Source organism: Nuphar pumila, chromosome 15 (assembly GCF_984573655.1).
Source record: "Nuphar pumila chromosome 15, dmNupPumi1.hap1.1, whole genome shotgun sequence".
NCBI lineage: Eukaryota > Viridiplantae > Streptophyta > Magnoliopsida > Nymphaeales > Nymphaeaceae > Nuphar > Nuphar pumila.
The window spans coordinates 13,883,085-13,897,363 of record NC_143263.1 but is presented as its reverse complement, the minus strand read 5'-3'; the positions used below and the strand labels follow the sequence as shown (position 1 = coordinate 13,897,363).

The following is a 14,279-nucleotide window of genomic DNA, read 5'->3' as shown; positions in this document are numbered from 1 at the left end:
GTTAGAAAGTCTAATGCAGGGATTGTTATTCTGTTGCTATATGTGGATGACATGCTTATTACTGGGAGTGATTCTAAAGGGATTAAAAGCATAAAGTCCATATTAAAGGATAAGTTTGAAATGTCTGATTTGGGTTTCTTAACTTATTTTCTGGGTATTGAGGTTGCATACTCTCATAGAGGGTACTTTTTGTCTCAAACTAAGCTTGCATCTGAGATTATTGACAGGTCAGGTATTACAGATGATAAAGTTTGTGAAACTCCTGCTATAGTAGGAGCAAAAATGAAGATTGATGATGGTGTTCCTCTCTCCGATCCTACTCCCTACAGGCAACTAGTAGGCTCGTTGATGTATCTAAGTATCACCAGACCCGATATCTCACATGCGGTGCATACGGCAAGCCAATTTCAGCATGCACCAACTTCTGTTCACATGGGTGCTATCTTGCGTGTCGTGAGATACCTAAAGCACACTATTAATAAGGGAGTTTTTTTGTCTTCCTGTTCTGAGTTAAAATTAATTGCTTATACTGACTCTGATTGGGGAGGTGACCCAAATAACCGTCACTCCACCACTGGTTTTTGTGTTTTCTTAGGAGACTCATTGATCTCATGGAGATGCAAGAAGCAGCAAAAGGTATCTCTATCATCAACTGAAGCTGAATATCGTGCCATGGCAACTACTACCATGGAAATTGTTTGGATTCATCAGTTGCTGGAAGATATGGGAATCAAAATTGAAGGGCCTACCAAGCTTTGCTGTGACAACAAAAGTGCGATTTATATTGCTAAAAATCACACTTTTCATGAGCGGACTAAACATATCGAGATGGACTGTCACTATGTTCGGGAGGCGTATCTCCAAGGAATCATTGACCTTCCATATGTCACGTCCGAGTATCAGTTGGCAGACTTCTTCACTAAAGCCTTGTGTGCTCCGCGCTTCAACTTCCTTCTTAGCAAACTCTCGGTCATCCTGCCCTAAGTTTGAGGGGGGTGTTAAATTATGTACATTAATCATATTATGTAATATATATATTTTATATATATATGGTAATACATATACATATATTAATATATATGTATATGTATCTACTCAAATATATATATATAAAATATATATTTCTATTTATTTTGTCATAAGGGTAGTTTAGTCTTTTCCCTATTTTTGCGCACATTCACTTTTCGGATGTGACTGTAATTATGTTTCTTTTATTTTTATTTTTCTTTTTGTTCTTTTTATTTCTTTTTTGGATTTGTACCTAAAAGGTACCTTGGGGGGCCCACCAACATAGTCGTTGGGCCCTCTCCAACGGTCACATTTGTGACCGTTGGAGGGGCTCCAACGACTATGGGTGGAGCCCCTCCAAGGCCCCCTTTAGTGATGTTATAAATAGGGGTTCTCCCCTTTGTATTTCTTCATGGCTTTGAGTCAAAGCCCAAGTTCTCAATAAATTGATTCCATTATTTTATGCCTTTGTGCATTTGTGAGTTATTTGTGGGTTGTGCTTTTTGTGCACAAGTGTTCTAAAGTGTTCTTATTGTGCTTTCGTGGTGGGTTCAATATCAAGAATATTAAGGTCTTGATATTAGTATCTTGTTGGAGATACTTTCACAGTTCTATCTTTTATGGATCATGTGCTTGTTACCATACATAAACCCAATTGATTGCATGTCAGAATGGCCTTCAAAATAATAATTCTCTTACTATGAACAATCAATAAAAAATGGAGAGAAAAGAAGTGCACCAAACTGTCACGAAATGGCATTGAAACCAAGATGTTCCAAACCGAAATACAAAACCCAAACCAAAAAGCATTTGGATACAAACAAGACACATTAAAACGAATACAATACAAGTATTGTGAATAAATGATTTCATTAATAATAAACATTAAAAATACAAAAAAAGAAAAATACATAAAGACCTCACTACATAAAACACTCAAACACTCAAAAGAACCTAAAAAACTACCCATCACTCTCTCACTTTACAAAGCACACACTCATCAATATTTATAAGAGAGGAAGAGGGAAAGTGAAGAGAGGGCTCTCTAGCCGTTGGACTAATTTCAATGGCTAGTTTGATTAGCCGTTGGACCTAGTCCAATGGCTAGAATGGTTAGCCGTTGGACTAGCTCCCAATGGCTAGTCATAGTCAACTTTAGTTGACTAATATATATATATATATTATATTATAATTATATAATATATATGTATGTATATATATATACATATACATATATATATATATATTATATAATATGTACAAAAAATACATTTATCTTAACACCCCCTTCAAACATACGGTAACTCACCGTAAGTTTGCAAATACCAAAGACAGAACCCATGACTTTAAATGTCTTCATAGTTTTCATTCAAGTTCCTTCATTAGTTGCTTCCATGGAAGGATGCATCGAAAACTCCCATAAAATCTTCAAGATTTCCGGCAATAAATACATATATATATATATATATTATATATATAATATGTATAAAAAATACATTTATCTTAACACCCCCCTCAAACTTACGGTAACTCACTAAGTTTGCAACTACAAAAGAAATAACCCATGACTTTAAATGTCTTCATAGTTTTCATCAAGTTCCTTCATTAGTTGCTTCCATGGAAGGATGCATCGAAAACTCCCATAAAATCTTCAAGATTTCTGGCAATAATTTGCTCAAACTATCATGTCTTTGTTTCTCTTCTCTTGATTTTCAATCATATGCTCTATTATGCAAAGGGGCTTTAGGATCTTCAATATCATCAATACTTGAGAACATGTAAATAGGGCTAACAAAACATCCCAACTATACACAAGGTATATATATATATATATATATCATAAAACCTAAAAAAGATTTCAAAATTAACTATATTAGTTATATATTATGGAGAGAGAATGGTCAAACACACCAAAAGTACAATATATATGTATATATATAAAATATCCAAAAAGATGAGTGTTAAGACAATGTTTTTAATAATTTTAAGCACTGGATTTTAAACATAATAAAACAGTTTAAAAAATAATTTTGAAAATAAAAAACATATATAAAACGATCATACTTCGAAGGAATCTAATTTAGAAGAATGTAATCACAAAATCAACACATATTTTAAGGAAACATAGATATTGATAGGAGAATTTGAGCACAAAAGCACATGTTATTAAATAATCATACAACAACAACAACAACAACTACGCCTTCATCCCAAAACAATTGGGGTCAGCGATATGAACCAAAAAGAAATTCATTTTGGGTCTTCCACATGAATCCTTTTCCTCCAATCATTTCTATCCAACGCCATGTCCTCGGTGAGGTTCAAAGCATTCATATCCTTTCCTATCATCTCCATCCAAGTCTTCCTAGGCCTACCCCGACCTCTTTTAACTAATATATTTTCCCATTTCTCCAACCTTCTAACTGGAGCATCATTAGGCCTTCGCCGAATATGTCCAAACCACCGTAAACGATTCTCTCGCATCTTATTTTCAATGGGTGCAACACCTACCTTCTTACGTATCTCTTCGTTCCGAATCTTATCTTTTATTGTATTTCCACACATCCATCTAAGCATCCGCATCTCAGCTACACTCATTTTTTGAATATGATGTCTCTTGGCAGCCCAACATTCCGTACCATATAGTAAAGCGGGTCTAATAGTCATCCTATAAAACTTTCCCTTCAACCGCAATGGCATTCTACGATCGCACAGCACTCCAGTAGCACTTTTCCATTTCATCCACCCAACCTTTATCCTATGATTTACATCTCCATCAATTTCTCCATACTTTTGAATGATGGATCCCAAATATTTGAAATAATCATTCACCGGTATATCTTGCTCACCAAGCTTCACTACACTCCCATCACTACTTCGTTGCTTACTAAACCGACATTCCATATATTCAGTCTTACTCTTACTCAACTTAAAACCTCTAGCTTCCAATGTCTGTCTCCATAATTCTAACTTAGCATTAACCCCAGCTCTAGACTCATCAATCAAAACAATATCATCAGCAAACAACATACACCACGGTACATTTTCTTGAATTGATCTCGTAAGTTCATCCATCACTATCGCAAATAGGAAAGGGCTTAAAGCAGATCCTTGATGTAACCCAACCGTTATCGGAAAATTGGTTGTCACCCCTCCACAAGTGCGGACATTGGTTACTACTCCTTCATACATATCTTTAATTATACTAATGTACTTGAGAGAAACACCTTTCTTCATCATTGTCCACCAGAGAACGTCCCTAGGTACTCTATCGTATGCCTTCTCTAAATCAATAAAAACCATATGCAAATCTTTGTTCCTCTCTCTATATCTTTCAATAAGTTGTCTAAGAAGATGTATAGCTTCCATAGTTGATCTTCCAGGCATAAAACCAAATTGATTCTCCGATATCATGACAACCTTCCTCAACCTAGACTCAATCACCCTCTCCCAAAGTTTCATAGTATGACTCATGAGTTTTATACCACGATATTACAAAGTCTACTAAGAGTACATAAAATTATAAAATCCACTAAGGGCATACACCAAAGAGAGCAAAAGTTAATATTTTATAAATGACAGGTATGCAAGAAGCTATGTCACATGGGTGCGGGTGCGGGTGCGGGTGCGGGTGCGGGGATTCGGCACTTCCAAAAAACTCGGGTGCGGGGGTGAGGTAGGGGCAAAAATGTAATATATATATACATATATATATATATATATATATAAAGGGGAGAGAGAAAATCCTTTACGAAAAAAAGGATTTGAAAAGGCCGGAGCTGTCAGCAGCTGACAGGAGCTGTCAGCAGAGAAAATCCTTTACGAAAAAAAGGATTTGAAAAGGCAGGAGTTGTCAGCAGAATTTTTTTTAAAAAAATTTTTGCAGCCCATCAGCAGCTGTCAGCAGAATTTTTTTTATAAAATTTCGCAGCCCATTTCATAGGGCATTTAAAAAAAAAAATCCAAAAAAAATGGACCTAAATGATCCTGGGTGCGGTCAACGCACCCAGGATCGGGTTGACCGCACCCGCGTCGAGTCGCGTCGACGCGGGTGCAGTACCTTGCTAGCCGAATCCCTGTGTCATAGGCAAGAAGTAGACAATTAACTAAAGAAAAACTCACAATGGAGTTCACACACAAAACCCACAAAGGGGTATTCTCATAAAAGAGATAAAAAAATATTTTAATAATTAGAAAATGCAAGAATGCATTGGAAAACATTTAATCATAGAATTTAGAATCCTTAAGAAACCACATACTCACTTAGAATATAATTTTTAATACATTATAGAAACATGCATAAATAATAATAAAGATACTAACATACCCAAAATATATTTTAAATTAACAGGTACACGAGAGCATAAAAATATATTTTTGAATTAAAAATAATAATAAAATGGAGAACTTACCATAAAGAGCTCAAGAATAGACTACTTATGAGTTAATGCCAAAATACAAACACAACAACAACAACAACAACAACTACGTCTTCATCCCAAAACAATTGGGGTCAGCGATATGAACCAAAAAAGAAATTCATTTTGGGTCTTCCACATGAATCCTTTTCCTCCAATCATTTCTATCCAACGCCATGTCCTCGGTGAGGTTCAAAGCATTCATATCCTTTCCTATCATCTCCATCCAAGTCTTCCTAGGCCTACCCCGACCTCTTTTAACTAATATATTTTCCCATTTCTCCAACCTTCTAACTGGAGCATCATTAGGCCTTCGCCGAATATGTCCAAACCACCGTAAACGATTCTCTCGCATCTCTAATTCCAATTAATTTAAAACAATATCTCATTAAAAGAAATTTCACAAAACTCTAATTCCAATTAATTTAAAAACACATTTTACATACCCAAGAAATGACCATAATGTTTTAAATAAATTTTGAAACATATATCATAAATACCTTTTAAAGATTAAACAAGAGATACATACCGAAATATGAGAGCCTCGAGTCCAAGCCATATATCAATCCAAATTTTTCTTTCGAAGTACAAACTCGAACAAGATACCAAGATCAATAATCCTTCGCTCTGATACCATGTCACGAAATGGCATGGAAACCAAGATGCTCTAAACCGAAATACAAAACCCAAACCAAAAGGCATTTGGATACAAACAAGACACATTGAAACAAATACAATACAAGTATTGTGAATGAATGATTTCATTAATAATGAACATTAAAATTATAAAAAGAAAAATACATAAAGACCTCACTATATAAAACATTCAAACATTCAAAAGAACCTAAAAGACTACCCATCACTCTCTCAATTCACAAAGCACACACTCATCAATATTTATAAGAGAGGAAGAGGGAAAGAATTGGAGGGTAAAGAGAGGGCTCTCTAGCCATTGGAGACTGGCCATTGGACTAGCTCCCAACGGCTAGCCAATATATGTATATATACATACCTATGTCACATGGGTGCGGGTGCGACACGGGTGTGGCACAATTTAAAAATTTTTGGACACGGGGACTCGGCAATATATATATATATATATATAATTTTATTTTATTTTTAAAATGCCACAGCACAGTCTGTGTGACTGTGCACAGTCACAGTCTGTGACTGTGCGACTGTGCACAGTCACAGTCTGTGACTGCAGCACAGTCACAGTCTGTGACTGCAACATTGTCACAGTTTTTATATATATATTTTTAAATAAAAAATAAAAAATTTGGTTTTTTAGGGACATTTTTGGACTCGATCAAAGTTGACCGAGTCCAAAATGTGGACGGACTCGGCCTGAACTCGTTGACCGAGTCCGACTCGGCGTTGACCGAGTCCGGGCCGAGTCCGAAGCCGCACCAGAGTCCGCACCCGTGTCGGGGCGTGTCGACTCGGGTGCGGCACCTCCTTAGCCGAGTCCGTGTGACATAGATACATACGTATATACATATAATATATAATATATACAATAATTATATTATATATATACATATACATATATATTATATGTAATATGTACAAAAGTTACATTTATCTTAACACAAACATCAGTAGGGAAGGCATATGATAAAGTGCCAAATCAACACCAAGGGGAAATTCTATGCTGAGATTATTTAAATGATGGACCTGAAACTACTGTAAATTTATATATTAGGAGATGAGCACAATCTTGGTCAAGCTTAGGATAGGCTAGGAATTTATGTTAAGCCCGTAAGAGTGTGTGTGCATATGTAGAAGAGGTCCTACAGTATATATTGTTGTTTATATATGCGATAGTGTACAAGTGTTAGAATTATTGAGGAAGATGCTAAAACATAAAGAGTTGGGAGTTAGTAGGATAAAAATGAAGTATATGGGGTACATGTTTGGTGTATAGATTAGTGAGTCAAATCTGATGATTAAAATATAATATCTTGTAGTGCCTACATTAGGTACCTTGGATTGTTATACAATGGTGTGATGGGTTTTAAAAACAACATTAGTAGTAGGATTAATGCTTGATGGATAAAATAGATACATGCTAATGGTGCTTGAGATTGAACAGTTATTTCATAATATTGTTGCAACCGTTGTCAGAAGGTCATTTCTATTTTATTTTAGTTAACATTAGGAAGGTTTGACCAAATTTTTAAATGTACTTTATATATATATATATTTATTTTGAGCTCATTCTATAGAAATATAATGAAGAATAGAGGTGTCAATGCTTGTTTTTAATGTTCTTGCCATACTTTGGTTCTTAGCTTAGCTATTTAATGGCACTCCTTAACAAACCATTCATTTGTTTCCAGCTTAACTTAAAATGTTGGAATGGTCAGGCTTGAAAGGATGAACTCCGAGAATTGTTTTTGTTGCTCAGTCTGTTGACACGTATGATATAATTCTTATTGCATTAGTGGACTCCTAGAGAAACCATCTTGTCTAACAAGGAAAAAAGGAAAATAAATAACATGTTCTAATTTAATAATAAGTGTAGAATCTGGAAGTTCTTTTGGTCTGTGTTTCTTGCTACCTATTTAAGAATCTGTAATACTATTCCTTTTTATTTCAATAAATGCTCGTTTTATAATTTTAGGTAGTATCATGCTTGCTGATTCCATTTACTTTATCATCCACAAACATTTAAGCATTGTTTTTGGGATAACATTCTCTTTGGTAATTAAAATAATTACACTTCTTGATTTGCACACATTTCTGCATTTTCCTTAATGAACTATACATACGAGATTGATGCTGCTTCATGACTCTCATAACGAAGATGGAATTAAAAGTTTCTTTCAAGAGGTCCATGAGCTGTATATTAAGGTATAAGCCCTGCTCCCAATGTTTACCGAATTCTTTGAAGTGTTTCTTGTACTGAACACACATGATTTAAATGTGTGTTCATTTGAGAATTAATTGTTTTCAAAAGTCGTGCCTTATGTTCTCAAAGAGACATGGCACAGATGTAGATTTATGAAATTGATATACAGGTAGTTTTAATATATGAAACATTTGTATTTGATAATAGATATCTGTTGGCAATAGCGCATATATTAGTAATATTGCTGATTTTGTATGATATTGAAGCTAAACACCTCATCTTGAAAGTTGAAATCCATGGTGAAATATGAGCAGCCATTGTTGATTTGTTCATTTCCTTTCATGTGCTGCTATCAGTTACACTCAATTCTGACATTCAGACCTTTGTTCTCAATAACTATGATGAATTATGTTCTCTCTCTCTCTCTCTCTCTATATATATATATATATATATATTGGATCTCACCTCAATCTAGCCCTCTATCCTCTTGAAAAGAAGTTTGTTTCACTTTCCTGTTCGAATAGGAGTATGACATGCTAGTGTGCCTTGGATGATCCACACTTCGAACCAGGCTGACAAGCACATTGTAATCCATGTGGCTGAGAGCCTTGACAGTTGACACAATGGCACAATTTTCAGGGGCACTCTGCTACTGAGCCAATACCCAGTAATGCGGGCCTCCCACTGGGGAGGCCTGCTACCCCAAAAGCGAGATAAATAAATAATATATGTAACTATATATTCTAGTTTGGTACTGAATAATGCAATACCCTATTATGGGGCACTCTTGTTTTGCATGGATTAAATCACCAGAAGGCAAACTAACTTAGGAGCTCTTTTGATGTAGCCTATTTACTAATTTTTTAAGCCAAGGTTGAGTTCATTTTCACAGAATGCACTATCATTAAGTTATCTGAATGTATTTTACATTATTGATTTTTTATTCACTTCAAGAGTGAAATCTCATCAGTGAATGGGTCATCCTAAGACCAGCCATAGGTTATTTCTTGCATTTATATCCAATCTGTGCAAGCAGAATGTGCTACAGTGAGATATTGACGCCTAACTCCCATAACACACATACACACATGCATGCACATGTGTGTGTGCACACACTAATAATTCATGAAGTCAACTGTACCATGCTAACTAGTGGAGAATACTTTTCTTTTTACATTTTTTTCAGTTTTTTATGGATCTGAACCTACAGATATGATTTACATAGGTTTTGGATCATGAGATTGTGACGTGTATGCAGTTTTTTCAAGATTTTCAAAAGTCAACAGCCCAGTGAGCCCACAGTGTATCAAGATTTCACAATTAAAAAAAACTATATTTTTATGTCGGGAAAACATGACCCAAGTGCGATCACTAGCAAACAGACTATGCAGAACACATCTATAAGGTCAGGTTGAGCCAATACAAGCTTGCACCGATGATTTCCCAACTAGTTAACAGTACAGTTGACTATTTTGACATGTGTGTGTGTGTGTGTTTGTGGAGTCTGAATGAAGCATTTCAAGCAAATATCAAATTAACAATAGAAAGCTGCTAATATCAAGTGAACATATAAGACAATTTGCAAATTAAGAGAAAAACAGAATAAATGTAGCAATTTTTTGCTTCTATGAATTTTTGTTAGAAAATCCTTTGTAAAGTTTTCATAACAGTTGGACTTATTAGTAACATCCTTGAAAAGCAAATGTTTGGCATAATATTTTAATAATATGCAGTTTTAGGCATCTATATTATACCCCTGAATGCTGTCAATTTGCAACTACAAACCAGATAGATGTCATAGGATGTGATTTTGAATATTGCAAATAATGGAAAGGTTTTAGATGGAAGATATGGAGGTTAGTTGAGCATAAGAATGATGAATATGTGATGTTCAAGTGCATTGGTTTATGAAACAGAAAGGCTGTGACCAGTAATTAGATATTGGTAAGGGAAAGTTCATTCCTCTTAATGGGGTGCATTTGAGTAAATGGTGGTTGGCAGTAGAGGGGAATCTAAGAAATCACGCACCTGTAATCTTGGTCTTCTGTATCACTGCTGTGAGGAAGAGAAGAGAGGAGGCAACCACAAGAAGCACGATTCTTAATCAATAAGAATCGTGCCCTAGTCTTTGATATATATGTAATACACTGATCGGATCTGGTTTGGTTTGAGGGTCCAAATCTGGACCCGTATGTACATATACATTCTTAATAGTCTCCCTCAAGTTGTGCATGGTTTCACACCATGGACTTGTTCTTCAAAAACCAAAAGTGGACGCTGGTAAGTCCCTTAGTAAACAAATCCGCCACTTGATCAGCTGTGGGAACATAAGCTGGCTCAACTTCTCTATCTTCGATCTTTTGCCGAATGAAGTGTTGATCAATTTCTATATGTTTGGTATGACTGTGATGAATGGGATTGAAAGCAATTTGTATGGAACTTTGATTATCGCAAAGGAGATTGGTGGGCATAATAGATTCTCCGATCTCAATCAAAAGATGTCTCAACCATGTAGCCTCTGCTGTAGCGGCCGCCATAAATCGGTACTCAGCTTCTGTACTGGATCGTGCAATTGCCACGCTATCAAGTTCCCATCCAGAAAAACACAAAATCCAGAAACCGATCGCCTATCATCTGGATCTCCAGCCCAATCTGCATTTGTGTAAACATCTAATCGATGTCGCTCTCCTTTGGACTTGGACTGATGATAGACTAGACCATCTCCAAGAGTGCCTTTTAAATATCAAAGAATTCTCTTAACAACATTCATATGCTCTGTTCGTGGATCATACATGAATTGTGACACTTGGTTCACTGCATACACAATGTCTGGTCTGGTAAAGGTGAGGTATTGAAGCATTCCAACGAGACTACGATATTGCTTGGAGTCTTTATATGATTCCCCATCTTGAGAGCTGAGCTTGTGGTTTAATACACTAGGAGTGGATAGTGGTTTACAATCTGTCATGCCTGCCTTTTCCAACATATCCAAGGTATATTTGTGTTGGGTTAATGAAAGAGATCCATTCTGTCTATCCACTTCAACTCCCAAGAAATAACGTAAGACTCCCAAATCTTTCATCTTAAATTGTCGACTCAATAAGTCCTTCGTGGATTTTATGTGTTCATCTGAATTCCCAATAATAATAATGTCATCCATATATATAAGAATCAAGGTGCGTACCTGACGATCACAGAAAATAAACAATGAATGATCGAGGTGAGAATGAATGAAACCGTATCGCAGAACTTCAAGGGAAAAACTGTCAAACCATTAACGAGAAGCCTGCTTTAACCCATAGATGGCTCTTTGTAGTTTGCAAACATGTGTGCTGGGGCTATATTCTGCATAACCAGAGGGTTGCTCCATATACACCTCTTCTTTCAAGCTACCATGCGAAAATGCATTTTTGACATCAAGTTGATTAAGAGTCCATCCATACTGAACCGACAAAGACAAAATTAATCGAATAGTTCCCATCTTGACCACAGGACTAAAAGTCTCATCATAATCTTGCCCATATTCTTGAGTAAAACCTTTTGCCACCAACCTTGCCTTATAGCGTTCAATAGATTCATCCGGTTTATGCTTTATTTTATAAACCCATTTAGACCCTACAACATTTTTGTCGGATGGTCTGGGAACAATCTCCCAAGTTCCACACTCATATAAGGCTTTCATTTCCTCATTCATGACTTCAACCCATTTGAGTGACATAGATGCTTGTAAAAAACTAATAGGTTCATCCTGTTTTTCAATCTGGGAGATGAATAGCTGCAAGTCTGTAGAGAAGTTATAACTAACTCATTTTTCAATAGGATGACGAATCCTCTCAGGCCTTCTAGGGTGCACATCGGTTCGCTGAGCATTGCATTTATTTCGCCGTACATAGACATCCCCTTGAAACTTGGTAATATCTGAAGCGATAGGCATAGTATCCTGCGTGGTCGGCGTCTCTTCCCTTTGTGTACACACACCAAGTTTATTCTGTTCAGTCGATATTGTATGACATGAGGGAGCATCACGAGTAGCCATTTGATCAAACACCTCAACAACAAGCCACGACTGATAACTTTCATCATTCACGCTGTGTTCTTCTACCCTTCCTGGGCTCTCAGTATGAGTCTCATCAGACACAATATTCCCTGAGATTTTGATGCGATTAGTAGTGGAATCGTAGCAGCGATAACCTTTGTATTGATCAACATAACCAACGAACTTACACTTGCATGCCTTATTTTAGAACTTGCCACGTTGGGAACTGTCAATATGAACATGCCATATGCAACCAAACACTCACAATTCATTATAATCAGGGTGAGTCCCAAAGAGAGTAAAATAAGGAGATTGATTCACAAGTAATTTCATTGGCAGTCGATTTATGATATACACAACAGAATGAAAAGCTTCTGTCCACAAGCTTAAAGGAACGTGAGTGCCATGTATCATGCTCAATGCACTTTCAACAATGTGTCGATGTTTTCTTTCTGCCACACCATTTTGTTGTGGTGTGTGCAGGTAAGATATTCGACGACTTATTCCTTTATCTTGGAGAAATTGAGTAAATTTCTTTGATAGATACTCTCTCCCACCATCACATTGGAAATGTTGGATTTGAGATGAGAACTGATTACAAACTAAGGCACAAAATGAGCGAAAAAAGCTTGAACACTTCAGATTTGTGTTTCATAAAGTAGATCCAAGTATATCTGGAATAACTGTCGATAAAAGTGACATAATAGCGACTGCTCGATAAGGAAGATTGTGGGGCAGGTCCCCAAACATCAGAATAGACAATTTCAAAAGGCACATAAGCTCTTTGATTTATTGAGTAAAATGGAAGAACATGACTCTTACATAAATGACAACTGGAATAAAGAGAAATATCAGACTCAATACTCAAACTGGACTGTAGAACAAGTCCACTAGACACAATTTTTTCAATGAATGAACAATTACAATGACCTAAATGACGATGCCAAATTTCTGACTTATTGCACTAAGACAGACTAAAACAATCTTTAAATGACACTGGCTGAACTGGCTGTGGATTTATTGGAGCAGCACAAGCAGAAAGAGACTCTTTGAGGACATAAATATTGAAAGAATCTGAATAGGGCTTCAAGATGAAAGAATCTGAATAGGGCTTCAAGATAGTGCGCCTTCAAGCTTTGGAGAATAGCCTTCAATCTGAAAATACAAAATAAAGAGAAGAGAGGAGAGGGGGGGGAGAAGAGGAGGATGCCAAATGGAAAGTAGGGCACGTTAAAAGTATCGTGACCCTCTCTTAATAAGATATATATAGGATCTAACACTACTGAACAAAATACATGAAAAATATACAGGATTACAAGTATGCCACCGCCCAAGCATGGGGAAAGCATACGCTCGGATATGGATCCGATATCGAATCCATATCCGATACAAATACAATTCTAACATCCCCCCTCAAGTTGTGCATGAGTTTTCATCATGCCCAACTTGTTCTTCAAATGCCAAAACTGTGATCCAGTGAGTCCTTTGGTGAAAAGATCAGCAACTTGTTCAGAAGTATGTATATATGCAGGGGAGATTTCCTCATCTTCTATTTTCTGACGAATGAAATGTTGATCAATCTCAATGTGCTTGGTACGACTGTGAAGTATGGGATTGAATGAAATTTTAATGGCACTTTGATTGTCAACCAGCATGGAAGATTGAGCAATAGGAAGAGATAATTCCCCAAGGAGGTGACGAAGCCAAGTAGCATCGGCAGTGCCAGCAGCCATGGCCCTATATTCAGCTTCTGTGCTGGATTTTGCAATGGCGCGTTGTCTGCGACTACTCCAACAGACAAGATTAGAATTGAGAAAGACACAATAGCCAGAAACAGATCGGCGTTCATCAAGATCGCTTCCCCAATCAGCATCAGTGTAAGTAGAGATAATATGACCATCCACAGTAGGAGACATGCGTTTATAAGTAAGTCCATCGCCAATAGTCCCCTTGAGATAACGTA

At 36.5% G+C, this 14,279-nt stretch overlaps 1 protein-coding gene across 1 annotated transcript in view; it reads left to right on the top strand.

The window, feature by feature from the left end:
* LOC149814573 (SNARE-like superfamily protein) overlaps window positions 1–14,279 on the top strand; it is a 30,640-nt gene that overhangs the window by 8,685 nt on the left and 7,676 nt on the right. The window contains exon 5 of the mRNA XM_089989318.1: window positions 8,200–8,282. Coding sequence (XP_089845444.1) covers window positions 8,200–8,282 — 83 coding nt within the window. The remainder of the gene's footprint in view (window positions 1–8,199; window positions 8,283–14,279) is intronic.